General features: G+C 40.3%; 1 protein-coding gene across 3 annotated transcripts in view; it reads right to left on the minus strand.

Annotated features, from left to right (window-relative positions):
* Positions 1 to 27,479, minus strand: part of CADPS2 (calcium dependent secretion activator 2) — a 565,755-nt gene that overhangs the window by 327,463 nt on the left and 210,813 nt on the right. For all 3 annotated transcript variants that reach the window (XM_075015102.1, XM_075015094.1, XM_075015112.1), the window contains exons 4-5: positions 16,269 to 16,349; positions 1,398 to 1,634 (exon numbers count right to left, since the gene is read on the minus strand). In XM_075015102.1, the coding sequence (XP_074871203.1) occupies positions 1,398 to 1,634; positions 16,269 to 16,349 (318 nt within the window). The remainder of the gene's footprint in view (positions 1 to 1,397; positions 1,635 to 16,268; positions 16,350 to 27,479) is intronic.

The raw sequence follows: 27,479 nt of genomic DNA on the forward strand, positions 1-27,479 counted from the left end.
GCTGCCTGATTGCTTATTTCCGGTTTCATATAGAGACTGGTTGACCAGTCAAGTCCATAACTCTGGTGTTTGTGTCTTTGATATTCTACTGTACTCACACTCTGTAACAAATGGGAGTATCCAACTCCCACAGTTTAGCAGAACTATATATTCTATGCTCCATTATAATACTAATTAACATTAAATTGCCCTCTACCATAATTACATTTTCTCCTCCTTCTCACTGGCTTTTCACACTCCTTAATGTCTTCATCAGTTTTCACCCTTACTATCAACATTAATAGCATTTAAAAAAAATCAGAATTCTCAAAAACGTCCATTGAAAATTGTGTTCAAATAAGTTTTAACCAAAATATAATGGTAACATAACCCTATCATGTCCTTGCTGATTCTTACCTTCCCATAACTTATCTCCAAGTTATCTGACTTCTTCTACACTAGCAAGTTCTATTTCCAATACTTTTCTACTAATTTAGGCCCCAAACAATGTTTACTTAGGTCTTCACACAAGTCATCCTATAGGCCAGTAGTTTTCAGCTGGTGTGCCGCAGCACACCAGTGTGCTGTAAGAACTGTCTAAGTATGCCGTGGAAATTTCATCACTTTCCCCTCCTTCCCAGCTCTTTGCAGCTCTTCTGGAGGAAGTAATAAATCCCCCACCCCTTCAGCTCTGCAAAGAGCTGAGGGAAGGTGAAATTGACCAACCCTGGGCTGGCTGGAGACTCAAGCAGCAAGGCTGCCTGATTCCCAGCTAGTGCAGAGTTGGTTAATTTCCCCTCGCAGAGGCTTTGCAAAGTGGCTGCAGGAGGGATATTGATGATGCATCAACTGGGACTCAGGCAGACTTGCTGCTTGAGCCCCCAGCTGGCACAGGGTCATCAATTCCCTGTCTCCCTTGCCATTCCTCAGCAAAGAGCAGGAGAAGGAAATTGACCAACCATGCCTCAAAGGGGCTGGCAGGAATGGGAACCTGCTCTTTGGAGCCCTTTCCTCCCCCTGCAAGTAATAAAGTAACCACAGAAATTTTCAGCCACTACTGCTATCGTGGCAGGCTTTCACACAAACGAAAAAGTGGATGTGCTTGGAATTGTGTCACTGAAGTGTGATGTGTTACTGAAAAGGTTGGGAACCTCTGCTGTAAGCTACAGCTCACCAGACAATACTATGATCCAGAATCCTGCTCCTATTTCAAAGGCGGGGGAAAAAAAAAAAGCCATGAACTTGCACATAAGACCTGATTTAAAAAAATATAAATTACAGTCCAGCTGGTTAGCATAGGAACGTGGCATTCGTAACAGAACTAGAAAAATGGAGAAGGACTAATCATAAGAAGGCAGTAAGAAATAATAGTCTAGAATAATTTAAGTAATCAACAAATATGTGATATGGCCACTTACCTCTAATGTGAATGATAGCACCACATCTGACTTTGATAGCTGAATTTCACTTTCATCTCCTATGTCCAAGAAAGCAGAATTCTGTGATCGCTTTAACTTCTGCAATTTAAATTCTGGGCCACCTTTAGACACTGGAAGACTTTCCAAATTTGCCATTAGCAAATTCACTGAAGACCGCAACTCTTCTATATACATGATCTCCATTTCTTTCGCTACAAACTTTGGAAATTTTCTTTCCTTGAAAATATTTTTGAAAATTCAGAATATAATTAATTATTTCATATGATAATTTTCGCTTAAGTTACTAATCAATTGGCTATATGATTTCAGCCAGAGACAGTTTATTAAAATACAAATCTGAATGTTAATGATCATCTAGGATTACATACTACAAATACACAGCTTTGGAAATTTAGCCTTAATATGTTGTTTTCATTAGACAGAAACAATCTGAATTGAATTAAAATTGTTCAAACACATTAAACCAAATAGTGACTTCTTAAATACTTACATAGAGAGAGAGATTAAAGAGCATCTTCCAAAGAGAAAGGGCCAAATAATTCATTCTATTTTAATTTCAGAATGTGAATACATGTATGCATCTGACACAGTCTCTCTGCTCTGCTTGTACCTTCATCACCTTATTATATCCCTTTAATGTTTGTTTTCAATATTTGACAAACTGACACAAGATTCCACTGCCTGTAATTTTGCTACTAAAAACCCTTCATTTCCACACACAGAAACCTTCAAAACCATAACCTCAAACTGTACCTTATATTTATTAAATCATTATTCATATGACAATGCTAATTTAGCTAGGGAAAGGCTTGCTTTAAAATGAAAGTTAGATGGTAGTTAAGAGCTAACTTTCACTTTCAGTAGGAATTAAAACAGATAATATTGTGTAAGATCTGTCAAGCTGCACTGTAAAAAAGAAACAAAGAAACCAATCCGACTACCTATGGCCAATGAATAAAGTAAAAAATATTTTGTAACCTCTATGATCAGTGGATAAAAAGAAACACTACAGCTTTTTATTCCCCACATATTTGAAGAATGAGGATAAGTAGGTTCATCTTTTTGCTGTCAAAAACTCAGCAGACAACTACAGAAATTCCCCACTACCTTTTTCTAGTAAAGAGGCTGAAAATTATTTAAAATCTTTACAATTGCTTTGTGCTATCAATACAATGTATAAGGAATGATACCTTTTTCTAGTAAAGAGGCTGAAAATTATTTAAAATCTTTACAATTGCTTTGTGCTATCAATACAATGTATAAGGAATGATACAAACACTTAAGTAGTTAAAATGACAGATTTCATTCACAATTCTTAAGTGCTTTAGAAAAGGCAGGTAAGTATTAGGAGTACCATTAAATGAGACACACAGAGTTTAAGTGACATTCCCAAGGACACTCATTCATCCAGCTGCATCACTGAAAATAACATAAGGACTCTTGATCGGTAGTCTCATGACCATACTTATGATGGGTAAAGGAAATACCATTCTAATGTTAATTAGGTAGCTTTTAAAATATTTTAATGATGATGACTAGTTGAAGGGCAACCGCCAGTGAAAGTAAGCCAATTGCAGCCAGAAACATTTTGTAAAAGTCTAACAGTCAAAGGCAGAACACACAACAAATCACTTCAAAAAATTCTTGCTTCGTGACAGCAATAAAATTTTAACAAATTAAAACTCAAAGTGCTTTTAAGCAAATCCATTCTCAGATGCTTTAGATTACAAAATTCCACGGGGAAAACGTCTTACAAAGATAACTGAAATAATATTCTGATTGCATGTGGGAGGTTTTAGAACATTAAAGATAGAACATTAGTCAATTGCACTACATGATCTATCCTCTTTACTTCCATGTCCCCTATCCTTATTTAACCTTTTTTACCCACTCTTGTTCCAATTATTTTCAGTAAGGGGAATCTCCAAATGTTTAACATAGCACCAGCTCTCCCCAGCAGCAAAAGTAGCGATGGCAACAGCAGTGCCTATATTTTAAATCAAGTCATATTTGTAAATTTGCATCATGTAATAAACTTCTATTATGGATTAGAACATTTTCTGCACTCAAAACCAAAGCGCTCCAGTACCCACTTGTCCTTATCTCATGAAACTACAGGTTAGCATCTTCAGTATGTAGGCTTTGTTTTTCTTAATACATTTTAGAGAAAGTCAAAGGTGTGACAAACTGTGGTATCTGACATTTATTGAAGACAGTTTAAAGCAATAACATTTCTATGCTTTTTTCCCCCCTCAATTATATTTTAAATGCCAGGTAGTGGACATACTGTGAATGTGATTTGTGAAGCCCAAACCTTAGACAGAAATAATGCCTTCTGTTAGACTAACAGCAACGAAGGGTCCTGTGGCACCTTATAGACTAACAGAAAAGTTTTGAGCATGAGCTTTTGTGAGCACAGACTCACTTCATCAGATGCTGGTCCTGTTCGACTGTAATTATCAGGGCTATTATTAAAATTATTGCAACACAATAGAATAAGCCCATGTTACTGGGTGGAGAATTGATCACTCCATCATGTACCCTGTCCTGTTTATTCCCTGTGAAGCTTCTGGTGCTGGTCACTGTTGGTCTGATGCAATATGGCCATTCTTGTGTTCTTAAGCCATCTACTTTTAATAACTGAGACTGGGAGTCCCTCCGACCTGGAAAATGGACTCCCTAGAATAGTGGTTTTCAATCATCATGCTGTGGCAGACTGGTGTGCCATGAGAACAGTCCAAGTGTGCCACAAAATTTCATCCATTCCCCTCACTGTGGCTCTTTGAAGAGCCATTGTGGGGTGGGGGTGGGAAACTGTTGAATCCCACACCAGCTGGGGCTCATGCAGCAAAGCTGCCCGAGTCCAAGCTGGTACAGAGTTGGTCAATCTTCCCCCATGGTGGCTCCTTGCAGAGCCTCTGCGAGGGGAAATGCTAACCCTGCAGAATCCCATTCACGCCAGGAGGGAGATGAAATGATGCTTCCCAGCCCAAACATGCTGGCAGGGAGCCTGCTCCCCTTCTCTGCTGTGGCAAGGGGGAAGGGTGGGAGTCTGTTGCAGCCCGGATGCAGTTTAAATGCTGAGTCCTGGCTTCAATGAGCTGGCAGGAAGGGCAGCCTGCTTTCTGGATGTGCCTACCCCCCCACCCCCCAAGAGTAATTGAACATTTCACTGGTTACTAAATTACTCAAATCCCATTTGATCCTTGGTTAGCTTGTTGTATGCACCACTATGTTGTAAACCTCTCTAAAACCATAACCATAGTCAATTAAGTAAAGGTGACATTTATGAGTAAGCAATTTACCTGAATAACGTGGGTGTGCTGCAGAACCGTTTGTCTCATTGTAGTGCGCCATGTTAACTGAAAAGGTTGGGAAGTATTGCTCTAGGAGATATGCTGATGAATCCTAAAAGGAAGTCTGTAAAACTAGAAGGAGGAGGGAGATTTGAGGCCAAAACCCTTTAAACCTAGAGAGGGTAGACTGATGGCATGCTGTTGAATCAAACCAAGAAAGTCAGACTCCAGGATCTTTGGGACAAGAGAGAATGGGGAAAGCTAGTCTGCTCCATTGTGTAAGAACTGTGACCCACCAGGATAAAGAAGGCAAAGTCAGTCAGACATGATGCTGGCTTCCTTAGTCCCATGTGTACCACTGGCCATGAAACTGACAAGTCGTACATATCTTATAATCTTGCGAGAGCTTGTTATGGAGAGGATGGTGATCAGTTGCTGTTTTACGGCCAATGAAGGCACGATAAGTAGTCACCTCTAAGGCTTAATCTGTAGCAAGATTGGGTAAGTGGAAAAATGTTAACTTTATATGTAGTTTCGTTCTGGAATGTTGTATAGTGCCTCCGCTCAGCCCAGTACAACACAGATACAAGTCCTGTAACTTTCTGTAAGCTTTTTAACAGTAGCTTTGTTTTGTAGATGTAGCTTTATGTCATATAGTTATATTTTGTTTCATGAGCTTTGTTTTGCAGCAGTTGCTAGGTCTCTACTAAGTATTATAAATTAGTAAGCAATAGTTTATAGATACTCTAAGTCTGTAAGAAATCCTGGCTGTTACAAAGTTAAGTGTGTCTGCAATTTCATTTAGAAGTACAGTAAACCTCTTTCATATCCAGCAGCCCCAGAAACAGGCTGCCGCTGGACATTCAATATTTTGGATAACAGAGAGGTATACCAAGCAATTCATAAAACTAAAGAAAAACAAGATTAGATATTAAGAAACAAACATGTATAAGAGCATTATTGTACACTGGAAACTTATACTGTATTTGCTGAATTTATTTGTATTTACTTTCACTATACTGTATTTATGGAAAACACAACTAACATTTACTTACAGCTAAAATGCTGGTTATCTGAGAGCTCTGGATGAAGGAATGCTGGATATTAAAGAGTTTTACCGTATGAGTGTCTGCATGCATGTGCAATGGAATCAGTCCCTGAAGCCAGCCTGTCTGGACAACTGGCTGCCAACAGCACCTTGACGGCCGAAGAATAATAGGAGCTGAGCCCTGAAAGATGCGTGCAAAGCTATAGGGAGTTGTTCTTGCCATCACCTCGGCCACAGTTAGTGTTGGCTGGCTGAGGGGGCGGGGTGGCCCAGGACCCTTGCCGTCTCCCGCCTCCCCAGTATGGCTCATACTGACTGTTTCTTACTACTATGCTGACCAGAGTGCAACCAGCTCGCTGCCCCACATTTATGACTGCAGCCAGATACACTGGATCTTCTATGCTGTGGCTTTATCCGCTTTTCCTATGCAACTCTTCACCTTTGTGAGTTCACCTGTGTAAGTGTGTGAGTGCAGGAGGGTATGAGTGCATGTGGGCATGCCCTGAAAGCTAATGTTCTTTAGTGGAAATTAGGGTAACCTGGAATAGTGCTCTAAAAGAGGTTGCGAAATCTGCATGATAGGAAATTTTTAAGAACAGGTTAGAACAATAACTGTCAGGAATGGCTTACATGATCCTGCCTCAGCACAGGGACCTGGACTCAATTACCTCTTGATAACCCTTCCAGCCTCATCTTTCTATGAATAGTAAACATGGTATTGCTTCTGCTTTCTAACAGGAAAAGCATAACCACTCAAGACAAGTTTTCATGAAGAATATTAACAGAAAACAAATTTGAAGAAGCCTGGCAAATTAATACTAAATGAAACTAAATGAGACTGTGCCTCCTTTGGTTTCTGTAAGATGCTGCACAAAGAATGCCAAAAATTGCTTATTATTTTTGTAAACAAAATGTAAATAATATAATATTTGATCACCCTGTTTTTGCTGGAGAACTTCTAGGAAATTTCATAGCTCACAATATACACCTGTAACATGGAAAAGTATGTTGAATCTTATTAAAAAGGCTTCTTTGATGCAAAAAGCTAGGCATTAACGTTAAATAGGTGTCAACAAAACAACCTGTCAAGTCTGAAGATAATTAAAGCTAGTGAAAAAAAATATAAATGCTATTAGAATGTGTTTATACTTCATGAAATGCTTGTAGGATGCTGCATGTATGGATACTTCTTGTATCTTCTGTAGCCCATTGTATAAAGTTATATTGCAGAAGGGAAACCCATGCCTGAGTGGCAAGATCGACTGAAATGTCCAGGGGACTGTCTGTGATTCCATGGTAAGACTGTTACAATGTTTTAGAGCTCAGATTTGTTATCAGTGAAATCTATCTATAGAACATACAACCAGTTTGGGGTTTCTATCCTGCTCTCTTTATATTATTTTTATTATAAATATTTACACTGTAAAACCAACAAAAGAAGTAGTATTTTCAGTTCACCTCATACAAGTATTGTAGTGCAATCTATTTATCATGAAATTACAACTTAAAAGATAGATTTCTAAATTACAAAATTGCACTCAAAAACAACACAATCTAAAACTTTAGAGCATACAAGTGTACTTCAGCCAGCCTTTCAGCATCCCTCTCAGATTTGGAAGACACTTCAGATGCTTAAATCTTTGGTTTTGTTCTGTAGCTATCTTTAGAAATGTTCCATTTCTTCCTTCTTTGTGTTTAGTCAATGTGCAGCAAACATATTCTTAAAATGAATAATATTTGCTGAGTCATTATACAAAGCTACTATAACATATAATATGTCAGAATGCAGGTAAAACAAAGCTGGAGACATACAATTCTCCACCAACGAGTTCAGTCAAACTTAATTAATCCATTTTTTCGCCTCCAAGTAAAGGCCAAGCCTCCTCAGCATGGAAGCATGGGTGACTGAAGCATGAACCAACATACAAACATTTAGTACATCTGGCATGTAAATACGCAATGCTGGATACAAGAAGTCCCATGCAAATACCTGTTCTTGCTTAATGATGCTGTTGTAAATAAGAAATGTGCAGTATTTATATCCTGGAAATGTAAAGAAACTTGGTTGTGTCAGCAACTGGCTAAAGAAGTAGGGCTGAGTGGACTTGTAGGCTCTAAATTTTTACATTGTTTTATTTTTGAATGCAGTTATTTTTGTACATAAGTCTACATTTGTAAGTTCAACTTTCGTGATAAAGTGACTGCACAATAGTACTTGTATGAGATGAACTTAAAATACTGTTTCTTTTGTTTTGCAATACAAATATTGTAATACAAATAAAAATAAAGTGAGCACTGTATGCTTTTACTGTGTTGTAAATGCAACCAAAAATGTAGAAAATATCAAAATATGTGAACAGTCTATTACTGTTTAACAGTGATTAATCACATAATTAATCACAATTAATTTTAATCACAATTATTTTTTAAATCTCTTGGCAGCCCTAAAATGAGTATCTGTTAATTGCTGTGGGACATGGAACAGGTAGAAAGGACTGCTGTATATGGTAATAAAATGGGTTTCTCTCATATATTACTAGCTTCCTTATGGAAAAATCCTGTGGCATCTAATAGACAATTACAGCCCTGTGGTTGAATTCCACATACTGATTCAAGCATTCTATAGATTAGAAAGAATCCTACTAGACTCTACTTTGATCCTGTTACATCATACAGGTCTAGCCTATAAATGTGTATTATAATCATGGTCAGACTTAGTAAAACAAGGACATGAAAAAGTGCAATAAAGCCCTGTTATGAAGTAAACATTAGCAAGGAGACTGTCTTTTAATTTAAAATGTCAAAGAAATTTTCCACTAGTTCAATTCATGCTATTAGAGAAAGGGACCATGGACAATATGATGCGGACTATGTCTGGAATTATCTCCCTGAACTTTTGAAAGTAAAGGCCAAGTCGAAAATGCAGCTTAAGAAGAATGCATAGTTTAAGTTCCTTTAAGGTCAAAACAAGCAAGCAAACAGTAACAGGCTTTTAAATAATAAAGTATTTAATGTAAAATCCCAAGCACAGTGAATGTTTTGTTATGGTTATTAGAATATATCCAAACCAAAAGAAGTAAATAAAAGCTATATAAAAAGGAGCAATAGGAAATTCTTATTTCATTTGTGGGCGCGTTTCTCTGATTATTGGTGATTATGATTTCCTCCTGTCAGAAATATTTCACTAGCTCTGGATCAGATCTAGGACATAATATATACACACACACACATATACCACTAAGATGCTGCATACTATCTATTAAAGAAAGTGAAGGTATTGTTCACAACATTCTTACTGTGATGGACAGGCAATCAAGAGGTGAAAAGACAAAACAGGACTTCAGTTGAGAAGGGAGGGTTATCTATGATAATGGGAATTAGTTTGTAGCCTTCCCTCAAGTTATTAGAATATCCACCAGCATTTAGTAAGCCACTGCAAGGGGGCTGTGTCATGCTGTTTACAGGAACTCTACAGTGCTCCTGTGCATGGGGAATTCTGCCCCAGCTGCTGGCAGTTCTGCACTGGTCCCTGCATGCAGCCAGAGTAACCTATCAGAGCTGGAACCAAGGCCAGAACTGGTGAAGTGGGTCTTTGCCCACAAAAGCTTATGCTCCAATAAATCTGTTAGTCTATAAGATGTCACAGGAATTCTCGCTGTTTTTGCAGATACAGACTAATGCTTTACGTACTTTGCTATCCCTCTGATACTTGACACCCACACCCAAACTTCCTCCTAGAGCCCTCACCTCCTCCTGAATTCAAAACCCCTGTCCCATCCCCAGTTGGAGCCTGTACTCTCTTCCATGACCTAAACTCAGTGTCAGCCTTTGAACCCCCTCCCACACTCCCAACCCCCTTGCTCCCAGTCCACAGAAACCTCTTGCAGTCCAAATTCTGCATCCCACAGCCCACACCCTCAACTGGAGCCATCATCTCCTCTCCTGCACTTCAAACCCTGCCCCAGCCCAGAGCCCCCTAGGAAAACCCTAAACATTTCTGGTTCCACCTTGAAGCCTAGGGGAAGCCACAAACCTCTGCCCCCCATGGGGCTGTGTGGCCACAGACTGATTTTTTCTGTGGGGAAGTGGTCCCTAATACATAAAAAGTTCCTCATCCAGGTTCAAATGAATGCAAAATCAAAACAAAAAGCAGTCAAGTAGCACTTTAAAGACTAGCAAAATAGTTTATTAGGTGAGCTTTCGTGGGACAGACTTTGCTAGTCTTTGAAGTGCTACTTGACTGCTTTTTGTTTTGATAGTGTATAGACTAGCACAGCTTCCTCTCTGTTACTATGAATGCAAAAATCTCTCTCAACTGTGGCATATTTTGCTAAAATGGACACAAATTCATTGCACCAAGAAATACTTTCATGTTAAGTTCTGCAAGCTGGAAAGACATAATAAATATTGTAGTTTTTCTTCCTGAATGACTATTTTACCCTACATCAATATTTTCTGATATTCTTGCTTTCACTGGATGCAGTAGCTCATCTTTTTGGATAATAAGCGGATGTAGACTGCAGACAGGGGAGTTTAAGAGGGAGAGCAAGCGATCCCACCGCTGAAGAAGCTACCAGGTGAGAGTACTAGCTTTGGGGTGAATAAGTGTGCTTGACTGTTTGAATTGTGATTCTGATTTCAGGTGGGTGATTTCAGTTTCAGTTTCTGTGGCAGTTGGGACTGAGTTCCTGACCTTTGTTCCCTTGATTGCCTTTGATCAGCCTCAGGATCAGCCTTTCCCTGTGTAACTAACAAGGGGTAAGGCCTGACCTAGGCCAGCAGGCTTTCATAAGCCAGAGGCAGAGTGACCAGAGGAATGAAGTGGACAGGGGGCTGCAGACAGGGGAGTTTAAGAGGGAGTTCCACAAAGGGAGGCCTACAATGGTCAGGAAGACCCACAACACCTGTGCCAGCAGTGCTTCTGTCTCCTCTGCCTGTGCCTGTAGCCAGACTGCCTGCCTGACCATGGATGCCTCTACCCAGAGCCTGGTGTGGTTTTGCAAGGAATGTGACTTGCAATTCCCACTTACTGATATCCAGGATGGGGGAAGCATCCAGTGTGAAAGGTGCCTGCTGGTGGAATCTCTCAGGTAGTAAGTGCGAGAGCTACAGGAGGAGGTGGGTAGGTTGAAGAGTATCCGAATTCATGAACAATTCCTGGACAGTATTCATGTGGAGACAGCTGAGGTAGCTGTCCCAGTACACAGGACTGCTGACACACCACTGGTGGGGGAGGAGATGGCTCAGGGTGGACACTGGCAGCTGGTTACTTCTGGCAGCAGGAAGCGCTCCACCCCCCCACTCCCAACACTCCCACTGTGGTACTAGGAAACCGCTATGCTGTATTTGATACAGGAGACAAGGAATCACCCCATACAGCAGACGAGAAGCCTCATACCCCCAAGGCAGGGATGGCAGCTGCCACCACTGAGGAGGAAACGTAGAGTGGTGGTGGTCGGCAATTCTCTTCTGAGGGGAACAGACACACCCATCTGTCACCCTGACATTTCATCTCGAGAGGTATGCTGCCTGCCGGGGGCCCATCTCTGAGATGTTACGGAGGTGTTGTTGAGGATTATCTGGCTCTCTGATTATTACCCCATGCTACTCATGCTACTGTGAGGTGTGACACTGAGCGGATCAAGAGTGACTACAGGGCTCTGGGAGTACGGGTGAAGGAGTTTGGGGTGCAGGTGATGTTCTCTTCAATCCTTCCTGTCAAAGGTAGGGGCCCAGACAGAGACAGGTGCATCTTGGAGGTGAATGCCTGGCTGCATAAATGGTGTCGCCAGGAAGGCTTTGGCTTCCTTGACCATGGGACGCTATTCCAGGAAGGACTGCTAGGCAGAGATGGAGTTCACCTTTTGAGGACAGGGAAGACCCTATTTGGACACAGACTGGCTAACCTAGTGAGGAGGACTTTAAACTAGGTTCAACGGGGACAGGGGAGCAAAGCGCATGGGTAAGTAGAGAAGATGCAGACCTGGGAGATGGGTCAAAAATAGGAGGGAGCACAGGCTATAATGGCAGAGAAAAAGGAGGGTCAGGGCACACTGTGAGGGAAGATCAAATCAATATCTTAGATGCCTATATACAAATGCAAGAAGTATGAGTAATAAGCAGGAATAACGAAGTGCTAATAAATAAATACAACTATGACATTGTTGGCATCACAGAAACTTGGTGGGATAATACACGATTGGACACTGTTGGCATCACAGAAACTTGGTGGGATAATACACATGATTGGAATGTTGGTATGGAAGGGTACAACTTGCCCAGGAAGGACAGACAGGGGAAAAAGGGAGGAGATGTTGCCTTATATATTAAAAAACTACAGTTGGACTGAGGTGGAGATGGACATAGGAAACGGATGTGTTGAGAGTCTCTGGGTTAAGCTAAAAGAGGTAAAAAACAAGGGTGATGTCCTGTAAGAAGTCTACTACAGGCCACCTACCCAGGTGGAAGAGGTGGATGAGGCTTTTTTTTAAACAACTAACAAAATCATCCCAGGATTTGGTGATGATGGGGGAATTCAGCTATCCAGATATATGTTGGGAAACTAACACAGCGACACACAGACTATCCAATAAGTTCTTGGACTGCATTGGAGACAACTTCTTATTTCAGAAGGTTGAAAAACCTACCGGGGGGAAGATGTCCTACATTTGATTTTAACAAATAGGGAGGGACTGATTGAGAATCTGAAAGTGGAAGACAGCTTGGGTGAAAGTGATCATGAAATCATAGAGGTTGCAATTTTAAGGAAGGGTAGAAGGGAGAACAGCAAAATAAAGACAATGGATTTCAAGAAGGTGGATTTTGATAAACTCAGAGAGCTGGTAGGTAGGGTCCCACGGGAAGCAAGACTGAGGGCAAAAACAACAGAGGAGAGTTGGCAGTTTTTCAAAGGGACTTTATTAAGGGCCCAAAAGCAAGCTATTCCACTGCATAGGAAAGATAGAAAATATGGCAAAAGACCACCTTGGCTTAACCAGGAGATCTTGCATGATCTCAAAATAAAAAAGGAATCATATAAAAATGGAAACTAGGATAAATTACAAAGGATGAATATAGGCAAACAACTCAGTAAAGCAGGGGAAAGATTAGAAAGGCAAAGGCACAAAATGAGCTCATATTAACTACAGGGATAAAGGGAAACAAGACTTTTTATAAATACATTAAAAGCAAGAGGAAGACCAAGGATAGGATAGGATCATTGCCCAGTGAGGAGGGAGAAAGAGTAACAGGAAACTTGGAAATGGCAGAGATGCTTAATGACTTCTTTGTTTCGGTCTTCACCGAGAAGTCTGAAGAAGGAATGCCTAATATAGTGAACGCTAGTGGGAAAGGGGTAGGTTTAGAAGATAAAATAAAAAAAGAACAAGTTAAAAATCACTGAGAAAAGTCAGATGTCTGCAAGTCACCAGAGTCTGATGAAATACATCCTACAATACTGAAGGAACTGATAGAGGAGGTATCTGAGCCATTAGCTATCATCTTTGGAAAAATCATGGGAGACAGGAGAGATTCCAGAAGACTGGAAAAAGGCAAATATAGTGCCCATCTATAAAAAGGGGAATAAGAACAATGCAGGAAGCTACAGCCCAGTCAGTTTAACTTCCGTGCCAGGAAAGATAATGGAACATGTAATTACGGAAATCATCTGCAAACACTTGGAAGGTGGTAAGCTGATAGGAAACAGCAAGCACGGATTTGCAAAGAACAAATCATGTCAAACCAATCTGATAGTTTTCCTTGACAGGATAATGAGCCTTGTGGATGAGGGAGAAGCGGAAGATGTGGTATACTTAGACTTTAGTAAGGCATTTGATATGGTCTTACATGATATTCTTATCAAGAAACTAGGCAAATACTACTTAAATGGGGCTACTATAAGGTGGGTGCAAAACTGGCTGGATGACTAGACTCAGAGTAGTTATTAATGGTTCTCACTCCTGCTGGAAAGGTATAACAAGTGGGGTTCTGCAGGGGTCTGTACTGGGACCGGTTCTGTTCAATATCTTCATCAACAATTTAGATATTGGCATAGACAGTACACTTATTAAGTTTGCAGATGATATCAAGCTAGGAGGGGTTGCAACTGTTTTGGAGGATAGGGTCAAAACAATCTGGACAAATTGGAGAAATGTTCTGAGGTAAACAGGATGAAGTTTAATAAAGACAAATGCAAAGTGCTCCCCATAGGAAGGAACAATCAATCAGTTTCATACATACAGAATGGGAAGTGACTATCTAGGAAGGAGTGTGGCAGAAAAGGATCTGGGGGTTATAGTGGGCCACAAGTTAAATATGAGTCAACAGTGGGATGCTGTTGCAAAAAAAGCAATATATGATTCTGGGATGCATTAACAGGTGTGTTGTGAACAAGACACGAGAAGTCATTCTCCTGCTCTACTCTGCGCTGGTCAGGCCTCAGCTGGAGTATTGTGTCCAGTTCTGGGCACCGCATTTCAAGAAAGATGTGGAGAAACTGGAAAGGATCCAGTAAAGAGCAACAAGAATGATCAAAGTTCTAGAGAACATGACCTATGAAGAAAGGCTGAAAGAGTTGGGCTTGTTTGGTTTGGAAAAGAGAAGACTGAGGGGGGCCTGATAGCCGTTTTTAGGTATCTAAAAGGGTATCATAAGGAAGAGGGAGAAAACTTGTTCTTCTTGGCCTCTGAGGATAGAGCAAGAAGCAAAGGGCTTCAACTGTAGCAAGGGAGATTTAGGTTGGACATTAAGAAAAGGTTCCTAACTGTCTGGGTGGTCAAACATTGGAATAAATTGCCCAGGGAGGTTGTGGAATCTCCATCTCTGGAGATATTTAAGAACAGGTTAGATAAATGTCTATCAGGGATGGTCTAGACAGTACTTGGTCCTGCCATGAGGGCAGGGGCCTGGACTTGATGACCTCTCCAGGTCCCTTCCAGTCCTAGCATTCTATGATTCTATGAATATATATACCTGGTATATGATTATGAAAACTAATATAAAATTAGTATACAATTTTTTTAATATGAACAATGGGACAGATCTTAAAATATGTCCTGGGGAAGCGTTAAAAATATATGTTGATCACTGAAGACAGTAGCTCTGTCTTTTTAAAGTAAGATTACTGCTGGTTTTAAAAAAAAAAAAAAAAAGCCAGATTTCCAGGAAAGAATAATTCCTAATTTTGACAGTCAACAATAAAAGCCATCTGGAAATACCTTACACACTACAAAATTCCCCTGAGCTCAAGAAGTCAGTCTTAAATTGTTGTTGTAGTGGAATGGTAAACTATATTGTACTATTCAGTCATTACGCTGGTGGCACTGTGTGGAAAAATGCCATTTTAAAACTAACTTCAATGGGGAACACAGCTGCTGTGTATAAGCAAGCTCTGTGACTAGTCCACATCTTGTACAGAAGAATGTAACAGTAGTACTCCTTCTAGCAAGAGGTGGGGAGCTACAGGAGATGGACCTTGTACAGAAGTTCCTTGTTCAAGGCCCACTGCCCTGTAAGGAATACTAGGTTTTTCTGGAGCTCATGTTGCTCTTTCTGCAATTGGGAAATCCCATCCCCAACCATGGGGTGATGTGGCCTGTGATACAAAGGCAGAGATTTATTCCCTCCTATCTTCCTCCTATAGTTAATATGGAAGGACATGATCTGGGCCATAGTAATTATATGTGCTTGTCTACGTAAATGGTTAGTCCATAGCAAGCTGAGTCTGGGAATCTCTCCTGAACTAGCCTGCTCTTCATTAATTGTCCTATTCACCCTACTGATGTCCATTGGTGCACTCTGCTCTGGCTTTCTAGCTTTTGGGCAGCGTTGCCTGTAAGCTGAGCACTTGAGCAACCACGCAGAGAGATTCAAATACCACCCAGCTGATCAGCAGAGCACCTGCAGCTGGCAGCTCGTGTTTCCACTGGTGGTGCTCATCCATGCAGGCCTCAGTGCACATACAGTTTATTCCATGCATGGGTGGAAAAATATTAGAGGGAACATTTATTGAAGGATATAAAAGTAGATGCAATTTTCTAAAACATTTATAAAATATTTCTTTCTAACCTATCCACTACCATTTAGGATGGTTGGCACAATTCTTTGATGGCTTTGTTACTTGTAATGCCAAAATCATCCTGTGCTCATGCTGATACGAAATTTGTAACACACCACCATCACATCGGTGCAAATTCTGCCTGCTCTCTCTTTTCTCTGCCATTGAGCTTGATGACTATGGCAGAATCAGATTACATTAAATATAACTTATCAAGGATGGAGTTGTGCATGTGGGGAGAGAGAAAGACCACGTGCAAGTGCTCATATGCACATGCGCTAGACTGAAACTAGTCTTTTCTTTCAAACTGATGCACAGTAGAACTGCCCTCATTTGCTTAATCTGCCTTTTAAAAAGTTAATGGCTATAATATTTAGAAGAGTATATTGTGTTCACATACACACTCACTCACACCATTTAAAATTGGAAGCAAGAAAGTGACAATCATTTACCTTCGTCATCTGTTCTGCCATTTGTAGACGTCCATCTAGTTCACGTCTGATCTGAGCAGCTTGTTCATCCGCATTATCCAGCTTCAGTACAGAGCACACAAACACAAAAATTGATCATGTGGGGCAAGCTATGATAATTAGACAGTTTTAATTATAATAAAATAACATTTCAAAATAAGGGAATAACTGAAAACCTTCAAATATTCTGTTCATTGTAAAATGCTACACAAACTTTAAAGGTCTGACTCATCACAAAGTGAAGAAAATTTCAACTTGCAAGGGAATCATGACAATATCTCATTATTAGACAAGGTTGGTGAGGTAATATTTGTTATATTATATTGGACCAACTTGTGTTGATGAGAAGAATATTTCAAGGTTACACAGGGCTCTTCTTCAGCACCGTGTAAGCTTGAAAGATAGCTCAACTCAATAAAAGGTATTACCTAACCTCCCTTGTCAGTAATACCATGGAATCAACACAGCTAGAACAATATTAAATGTATCTTGACCAATATAAAAGTAAATAATCATGAAGGAATTAGCCACTAGAGCGCTGACAAACCAAAAGATTTCTTTAGAATTGTTGACCTCAAAAATTCCCAATATTGTCCTCATTATCAGGACATTACAACTTCGAAAAGTGCTTCTTGGAAGATAGAATGCAAGATTATCAATGGACTTTATAGCCTAAATTGTAAATAGATACAGTAAGTGTGAGTGACAAAACACAGAGGTGATGGGTGAGGAAAGACTGGTATTACAGAAATAGAATTGTTGTACCATTTTAAAGCTCACATGAACCATTTTACACCTGGCTGCTGGTATGGGAATGAGAAGTGTGAGTAGCGCATTGTTTGTAGTTTGCTCACGGCAGTCTAAACCATGGAAGAGACAAGTGGCCACATTTTGCAACAGTAGGAATATTTATGGTGTTTTCAAATTCAGCTTTAACTATAGTGAATTATTGCAATCCAGTCTGCAGGTCATGCTTTGGGGAAAGGGATAGCACTTTATAAGAAGCTGGGAGATAAAGAAGGCATTCTAAGTTGCTTCATGCTATCTGGTCATCCAAACATACTGATAGACAGGACCTGGAGGTCCTAGACCACTTTGATGAACAGGAGCTGTAGTCTCCAAAGGAAGGTAGGTACGTGTGTGTGAGCACAAGAAAACGACAGGTTCCGAACCAGGAAAAATTTGGTTTTGCCTGGACTGAGTTTGAGCCAGCTGCTCCTCATTCAAAAAGCTGAACTCTTGTAAGCACCGCAGTATTTTATCACGGCAACAACTGCAGTGGAGAATGAGATATGCAGTCAAGTGTAATTAACCCAGAAAGCAAGACCCACGACATCTTACTGTCTTACCAAATGGTATTATAATCAATTTAAGACTTTTGACCTAATCTGCAGAACAATTAACGTATCAGCTACATTACAGACCACATCTCCATCTACAAACTGCCACTGCCACAGTGCTTCTCAGACAATGCAGGTATCAAAAACAAAGTACAGTACGTGAGTTTTTTGGACAAAACATTCCTAAATTGAGGGGGGATCAGCTAAGGAACAAGATTCCTAAGGCATTTAGATGACTTCAGAATCTCCAGAAAAGACTGCAAATTACTCCTTTTTGATAATGCTTTTCCAGGCTAAATAGAGTCACACACGTAACACCAACCAATCTCTTATTTCTTCCTAAGTAACAAAGGAGTGCAGAAGGGAGAGGCAAAAGCAAAACTCCTTTTAAAACTTGTTCCACCAAGCTGCCCAAACCCTCTCCAGCCCAAACCCTTCCTAGCCACTGGAGCACACTCTAGTTCAGGGTTCAGCAACCCCTGGCACAAATGTCAAGAGCAGCATGTGAACCAATTTTCATTGGCACGCAAGGTGGAAGCTCAGCCACACCTTCTCCCCCCCATGCAGCCAGGAGCTTGCTCAAAGCCGTTTCTCTCAGGGTTGCCAACCATCAGTAAATTTATGGACAGCCCATAAAAAAATGGCTGAAATTGGTTGTGTCTGCAAAATCTGTAAACACATTTAAGTGTCCACACATTTCGTAAAAGTGCAATAAAATTTCAAAAAACAGCAATTATTCTATGGCAATTAAATTTCTTCTGTGCTGCGTCAGCCATTTTACTGTGGAATTTGGATGTTTTAGTTGTTTATTTAGCTCCGTGGTGAATCATGTGATCTATGTGATTTTATCCACATTATGTATGATGTATGAATGACAATGGATTACTTTTTACTTTTGGCCATTTATGTCATCTCAATATAGGATAAAAATTATATCTGTAAAAAATTTGTCTGTAAATTTTTCCCATTTTGCCTGTAAATGAAATTTCTGTGGGTTGGCAACCCTGCTCCTGTGGATTAACAAAAGACCAGCTAATGCTACCAACCACCACCTAAATGGTAAAGCTCTGCATCTTAATTAATTTATTAATGAAGCTGTTGTATGTAGGATTATTAGTGTCTTCAAAAAGTATCTCAGGCACTCAGACCATACATAGTAGTCAAAAGGTCAAAATTGGGTATGCTGCCTTGGAAAGGTTGCTGACCCCTGTTACAGTTTATCAGTTTCAAAACCTGGCCACATCTTACCTTCTTGCTACCTGCTCTTTTCTGGCACATGCTGTTCTGCCTGGACACACTCAGGAAGCCTCTGAATTTATTAATATGCTCCTCAACAAATCCTTTCTATCAGTCAATTATTTTTACCAGTTGCTTGCTTCCCTCCTGCTTACATTTTTACTCTACTTTTTCCCCACAGTATTTTACCTTCCCTCCTGTCTCTTAAAAGAGCAGAAGTTTTTTCATTATTAAGGGTGGGGGGTAGTATAATTGATTATTAAGGTTACACAACAACTTCCCATTATAACCTTCTCTTTTCAGACGTTTACAAATTGGCTAAAAATCGAACTATTTGGACTGACATTTCTTATGCCAGATCTCTACCTCAGACTGATTTTTTTCACCAAAAAGTTTTTAGCCAAAATACTTCAGTAACTGCCAAGAAAAATTAAGGAAAATATACCATTTCCTGTGTTAAAATATTTTAATGGATTTTTCTTTGAACAACTGTATTGCTCTATGCTTTGGAGCAGGGACTTGAAATTAGTAGGGGAGTAACCTGTACATCAAGGGTGTGCCTTTTGCTGGCCCTGTGAAAACCCACCCACCCACAGCAAATCATAAGCCTTTGGAAAAAAAAAATGTTGATTCATACATGTTCATTTTAAGTAGCTAAATTCCCTAAAATTGTTTTTACTGGGCATGCACCAACCTGGGGCTGAATAGCACATTCCCTCCAATTACAGCTTTGGGCTGATGAGGGTCAACTAAACTGAGAACATGGAAGCTCTTGTTCGCTCTGTGACTTGCTGCTGGACCCAAACAGAATGGAGACAGAAGCTGCCTGATTCAAATGCAGAGGGGAAAAGAGACACTCATGAGGGGGAAAGGGAAGGAGATGGGAACAAGGAACCAAGCAATGGAGAGGGAACCTAGGGCTGGGCAGCGGAGTGGAGGGAACACAGACTAGCTTAGCAGGACACTGCAACAGAATGAGTAGGAGACAAGCAGCTGATTGGGCAAGGAACTAGTTAAGCTAAATAATAAGTGGCTACTTCAGGTTTTTCTTGGACCTTCCTCTAAAGGATTTGGTACTAGCCTATGACAGTGACAAGATTCTGATCTAGCTGGATAGCCAGTCTGACTCAGTATGGCAAGTTATATATTTCTACATCTTCAGCTTCATGGACAGCATTACTGTTGAAATATCATCATCCATTAACTGGGAATTCTGATTAAGTGGCAATAAAAAAAAACATATTTCTGGAGGTCATTCTGATTAAGCAAATTTTACTGTAGTAGCCCTTATGTAGGCAAAATTGGCATTGGTGTGAATTCATCTGAATAAGAACTGCAGGTCACATCAACAGCATATCATCTTGCTCAGTTTACTACATATTTGTTTATGTACAAATATACATATAGGGGGAGCAAAGGTCTAATGAATCAGCACCCATATGTTTGTAGACGTTGAAATCTAAGGGTACCTTGATTTGTAATTCTGATTGCAGACACACTTTGTTTACTCTTATACTACCTAAAGAGTCCTAACATATGTTCATGCATTTTGACAGAAAAGAGAACTGGCACTATGTGAAAAATCTGGCTAAATTACAAGAACTTGAAGTGGAAGAGGGAATCATATTGCCAAGCAATAATGCGCTAAATTCATGATCTTTATCGGAGCTCCCAAAACACACATTATATCAAATGTCATTCATATAAATTAAAACATTTAATTATACACAAATGGGAATACTGACCTGACAGAAATCATAGTTCTTCACATCCATAATTACTAAAGTTCGCTCTTCCCCTTGAGCATTTCATTAATGTTAAATTAGTTTTTTGTAACTTTTTAAATTCCATTATTAATGTAAAATTACGGTTCAAGCTGCACATTTGCTTTCTAAATTAATGGCCAAATTCAAAGTATTTCAAACACGTTTGCAGGTTTGGGACTGCTTCTCGCTTCCACCACACCAATCAAAACACAATGTTACTTGCCTCTGTGTTCTTAGAGCAGCTGGCAGCTGCTGTGGCACATCATGTTCCCCCAGTTATCATTGCTCTCCCTGCTGGCCATCTGGGGCCCTGCTATATTGGGTGGCTGCAGAGAGATGTCTAGCCAACTGCAAATTCTATGGCAATTCAATCTGATAGCCAAGAGAAAATTTAAGAGACACCAGGAGGTTAATGTAGTATGTTTTATTGGACCAAGTTCTGCTGGTGAAGACGACTTTTGAGACTCACAGAACTCAAGATGACCTGAAAAAGAGCCGTGTGTGATGTAACAGCTTGTCCATCTCACCAACAAAAAAATGGTCCAAGAAAATATATTATCTCATCCACCGTGGCTTGCTGATATCCTGGGAACACCACCGCTACAACACTGCATACAGCCAGCGCAGAGTTGCTGGCCTGGGTGATACAATAAGGGTCACAGTTTGACAGGTTATGTGCTCTATTTTAAGCCAGAGGGATCTGGTTCATTTCAAAGGTTGACTTTGGGTGACTTTCTGGGTGACATGCCTGTTGTCTCCTACAGACAACCTCCCAACCTCATGAGGATCCTCACTAACAGCCACAGTCTATACCCCAGGAACACCAGTCCTGGCACCTTTCCCTGCAACAAAGCCCACTGCCAGCTTTGTCCACGTATCTTCTCTAGAAATACCATCACTGGACCTAACCAAGTTACTCACAGAATCACGGGCACTTCTCATGCTCCTCCACTAACATCATATATGCCATCGTGTGCCAACAAGGCCCAGATGCTTTGTATATTGGACAGACTTCTAACTCCCTTAGACAAAGGGTCAACGGGCACAAAACAGGCATAAAAACACTCCAGATCCACAAACCAGTTAGTCAACATTTTAATGGAATGGGGCATTCTGTCAATGACCTAAAGGTATGTGCATTACTGAAGAGGAATTATCGCACCGTTCTGGAAAGAGAAGCAGCCGAGCTGGCTTTTATATTCAAATTCGGCACATTAACACATGGTTTAAATCGTGATGGGAACTTTCTGAGTCACTATAGGGGCTCGTCTGCATACCTGGCTCAGTCTAATTCTTGACCTTCCCCCCCACCCCCTCCACTCTCTGATTTGCTCACCTTGATTATCTTTTTCTGATTTGTCCTCCTTGATTACTGTTTTTGGTTCTCTGTGTCTTAAATATTGAGTCTGTTCTGGTCTGGATATGGTCTGAAGAAGTGGGTCTGTCCCATGAAAGCTCACTTAATAAACTATTTTGCTAGTCTTTAAAGTGCTACTTGACTGCTTTTGGTTTTGATAGTGTACAGACTAGCACGGCTTCCTCTTCGTTACTATTCAGTAAATGATTTTGTTAGTCTTCAAAGTGCTACTTGACTGCTTTTTTGTTTTAATAGTATGTAGACTAGCACAGCTTTCTCCCTGTTAAAATTCACTTGTGGTTAAAATGACAGTTATTTGAGAGTTCTGGATAATACAATGTCGGATATGAAAGAGTTCACTGTAATGAGCGTTCAGATTATGGAAAAGAAGAACATCTCCCAAGTAATCTTAACAGCCATGGCATAGGTAGAGAAATGCTTTCCTCAAACAATTATGTTCCAATTTATTACGGGTTTTAGAGGCCACCAGCATCCTTAAGCAAGCTGCAAAATATACAGGACTAGAAAGCAGCTCAATACAGATATTATTCATGCCAAATGCATTAGACAGTTAGAGGGTGGCTACATTCTGCATTAGCAGGATCTTCAGGTAGATTTCCAGTTTTTCACCACAGTGGCCAAGCCAAGCATTTGAAAACTGACAGTTCCTATAAAGATTTCCTTTGGTCTGAATTAAAATCTTGTCATATTATAGTTTGAAACTTAATTTTGTCGTCATCTAGTGACTAGAAGGAATATTATGTTTCTCTTTTTTCTAATTTGCCCTGTATTTCCATGGTAGAGAATGGCACCAGTTTTTTCAATTGGCTTGTTTGGACTTGGAGACCTTGTTATTCCCTTTTAACTGAATATTCTCAGAATTTTCACTCATTTATGCACAAGATTCCTCCCGCAATATGGGATTCACATGAGAGACTGTATACCCTAAACCAGAAGTAAATATTTTAAATATTTATTCACTCATTGTGGTCTGTTTATGGATCGAGGGGAGTAGGATCGAGAACAGAAGGTGGTCAAATATAGTACTGTACGTTTCCAGTATTTCTTGCAGTTGTATTTTTCAGGACTATAATTTATTGCTATTATGAAACTCTTAAACTTCAGAAATAACAACAGGTTTTGAAAGAAAAAAAATTCAATAAAAGGGAAGACTGGAAAATTAAACCAGTACAACTAAGCTTAATGCTGGAATCTATTTTTCATACTTCAATAATTTTTCTCTGTCAGATGCATTTATTGGTTTGTTTTCACAGGATTGTTCATAAATTTTGGACTACAGGCACTCTGTTCTCAAAGGAATCTATTTTTAACACATATTTTCTCTCCAAGGGATACAGAAGCAAGGAAGAAACATATACAGTGCAAGTTTTATTATCCGGCACCCCCAGGGAACTGGGATTACCAGATAATCAAATATATCTGATATTTGAGCTAGGGCTGCCAGTCTGGCAGCTGATCCTGCTCTGCCCTGCTCTGGCAGCCAGCCCCTATAGATACCACGTTGATAGGGCATACTGGTTATCTGAGTGCCGGATAACATGACTTCTACTGTATATAAAATGTTACAAATTACTTGGGTTCACACCCGTACAAAAAGTGTGTGATTCTAAATCTTGCCCCACAAATGGGGCTGGATCTAATGTATCTGTGTATGCTGAGAGAGTTGGCTGGTGCGATTGCCATGCCATTGGCCATTATCTTTAAAAACTCATGATGATCAGGCTCCAAACCTTTAGAGAAAGGCAAATATAATGCTCATCTTTAAAAAAGGGATTGAGGGGGATATGGAGAACTACAGACCAGGCAGCCTTATCTAGTTCTAGGAAAAATCCTGCAACAGATCCTCAAGAAATCTATTTTGAAACAATTGGAGGAGCAGAAAGTGATCAACAACAGTCAATATGGATTCACCAAAGGCAAGTCATGCTTGACCAACCAAATTAAATTATATCGTGAGATAACTGGTGCTGAGGATATGGATTAACTTGTAGATACCCTGAGTTTAGGAAAAAGCTTTTGATATGATTTACTACGGTATTCTTGCCACCAAGTTAAAGAAATAAATGCACTACATAGTGGACAGAAGGCAAGCTAGATCATTAGACTCAATGGGTTGTGGTCAGTGACGCGATGTCTAGTTGGAAGCTGGTATCAAGTGGTGTGCCCCAGAGGCTGGTCCTGGAAAATGTGAAGCACTTCCCATACCTTGGACATTATCTTTCCACATAATTGACACTGATGCAGAAATCCTTCCTCATTTGAGCCTTGCAAGCTCTGCTTTTGCCAGCCTGAGACAAAGCATCTTTGAGAAAAGGGACATCTATCCCAAGACAAAGCTCCTTGTATACCATGTAGTGGTTGTTCCAATGCTATTGTATACATGTGAAACCTGGACAACATACAAGCATAATTTGAAGTCACTTGAACAATATCAATGCTGCCTCAGGAGAATCCGAAATATCTCTTGGGAGGATAGGCGCATGAACACTATCATCCTAGAAGAGCCATTATCATTCTTCAGCTTCGTTGGACTGGTTTGATGGTTCAGATGTGTCATCAGAGGCTCCCAAAACAGATTGTTTTCCAAGCTTTAGGAAGGACAGAGGAGTGTTGGAGACTAGCAAAAGTGATATTAGGACATGCTGAAAGCACATATGAAAAAGTGCAGCATCAGTGTTAGCACTTGCGAGAACCTGCCCGAGACCTTCCCCAGTGGAGAATGGTAATCCTTGAAGGGGTGGTGCATTATGAGAAGTCCCACTGCAGTGCAGATGAGGAGAGGTGGAGAAGAAGAAAAAAGCAGAAGGACTACAGCTCACCCCTCCAACAGCTACCAACACCTGACCCTTCTGTGATAAGATCTGCTGCTCCACTAGGAGGGTGACATGAAGACCTCTTACTTATTATTGAGTGACCACTGAGAGAGAGGTGGTGATCCTGGGGCTGGGTTTGTTCAACATCTTCATTAGTGATCTGGATGATAGGATGGATTGCACCCTCAGCAAGTTTGTAGAAGACACTAAGCGTTGGGAACAGATTGATATGTTGGAGGGTAGGCACAGAGTCCACTAACCTAGATCATTTGGAGGATTGAGCCAAAAGCAATGTAGTGGGGTTCAATGAGGACAAGCACTGAACCCTGTTCTTAGGATGGAAGAATTCCATGCACTGCTCTAGGCTCAGGATTGACTGTCTAAGCAGCAGTTCTTCAGAAAATGTCCTGGGGATTACAATAGATGAGAAGCTAGATATCCATCAGCACTGTACCCTTGTTGACAAGAAAGCTAAGAGCATATTGAGCTGCATTTGTAGGAGCATTGCCAACAGATTGGGAAAATTAATTGTTCCCCTCTACCTGGCAGTGGTGAGTACTGTGTCCACTTTTGGGCCCCCAATACCCAAAGGAAGAGGACAAACTGGAGGGAGTCCAGTGGAGGGCAATGAAAATGACTGGGGGATGGAGCATATGACTTATGAGGGGAGACTAAGGGAAATGGGCTTATTTAGTCTGCAGAAGAGAAGAATGAGTGAGGATTTGATAGCAGGCTTCAACTACCTGAAGGGAGGTTCCCAAGAAGGCTATTCTCAGTGGTGGCAGATGACAGAACTACAAGTAATGATCTCAAGTTATAGTGTGGGCGGTCTAGGTTGGCTATTAGGAAAAACTACTTCACTAAGACAGTGGTGAAGCACCTGAATGGGTTGCTTAGGGAGGTGGTGGAATCTCCATTCTCAGAGCTTTAAGGCCTGGCTTGACAAAGTCCTGGCTGGAATGCCTTAGTTGGGGTTGGTCCTGCTTTAAGCAGTGATTGGGACTGGATGATCTCCTGAGATCTCTTGCAACCCTGATCTTCTATGATTCTGTGAAGTCTTGGCTATGTATTTTTAACACGTGAACAGCTGTACATACTAGTCTTATACTTCAGACTTGGAAAAGAAAAGGCAAATGCCGTACTTCTAAAGATGTGCTCCTCACACTAATACTCTGAGGCTTCTCTCTATAACCTGACATCCAAAAATTAGTGAACACTGCCACTGACTAAATCTGGTTTTCATTGTAGTCCTCATTTGTCCACATGACAAAACTAACATACCATTTTCAGAAAAATGACACATACTGTTCAAGAAAGACCTAGAATAGAAATAGCAATGGATCAACTCACCCCATCAGTTGTCAACATGGAACTCCCACTGTAATCAGTGGAATCTGCATTTATACAACTGATGGTATAACTGAACCCACCAAGTAAGTGCTGCATATAAGGGTGGGGTTTCATTGCCAGCCAGACAGGGAGAATTGCACAGCACCACCTTAAATGAGGCATGAGAGACACAGTCTCTCACGTTTGTAAGCACTTACAAGTACTTTACTCATTTTGAAAAACTGTCTTGAGAAGCACTGTATTATGGACAACAAATGAGTAGTAACAGTAAATACCTCTGCCACGGGATGCTCTCTTCAGTAAAATGAGCCCAGGATTATTTTGGAAAAGAGTCAAAAGAGGATTTGTCATCTAAGATCTACAATACCATTAAGCATCTGTAATATCCTCCGTCTGAATACACACAGCATAGTATTACTGGCTTACCCTGAATGTAGTAAACCAATAAGCCTATTTTAATAACCATTCAATAAGCTCTTCCCTACGGACATGCCTGGTACTGTATTTATTTATCTTTACTGAGTTTATCAAAGAGCTCAAGAGAGGCTCGAAAAGCAGCATTAGCTGAACAGTAATCAATACAAAGCAGGATTCTGACTGGTTCAGCTGCTATCTTTTTCTTTTTAGTCAGCAAAGGTAATGTGTTTTGTAGATGTATTTGTACTTGAGTAAGTGGGTGGTACCTGAAATATTACATAATGTTTAAAACCTGTAAAAAGGATTTTCATTAGTTTTCTGGTTTGTTTGTACATATATTTTTAAATGTAGCACTTCAAAGTTCATGACATTTCTCTTATACTTCTAGATACATCTGTAGTATCAATTAACATCATAGAATCTGCTGTTGCTCTAACTGCTCACTAGCTCATTAAATTAATTCTCATTTGACACAAACTAGAAGAGTGTATAATGATACAGTGCCTGAGAAATAGGTTTTTCTGTTTTTTATCATGATGATATTTATAGTCTATTTTCTCTGGATACATAAAGCTTAAACTAATGGGAAATGGCTCTGCTTTGTGCCCATAAGGGCTATGTCTACACAAGCCCCTGCCTTTCATAAGGGGGATGCTACTGAGACACTTTCACAGATGCTAATGAGGTGCTTCCATGAATATGCAGAGCCTCATTAGCATAATGCTGGCCATGGCAATTCAGAAGTGCTACCTCCTAGGAATAAGGGGCTTTCTAACACAGGGGCGTCCTTTCGAAAGGCCTCCATCTACCCAGGTGGCAACCAATTTGAAAGTGGCACTTCTGAATTGCCGTGACTGGCATTATGCTAATGAGGTACTACATATTCATGGCAA

This window comes from Carettochelys insculpta, chromosome 1 (genome assembly GCF_033958435.1).
Source record: "Carettochelys insculpta isolate YL-2023 chromosome 1, ASM3395843v1, whole genome shotgun sequence".
NCBI lineage: Eukaryota > Metazoa > Chordata > Testudines > Carettochelyidae > Carettochelys > Carettochelys insculpta.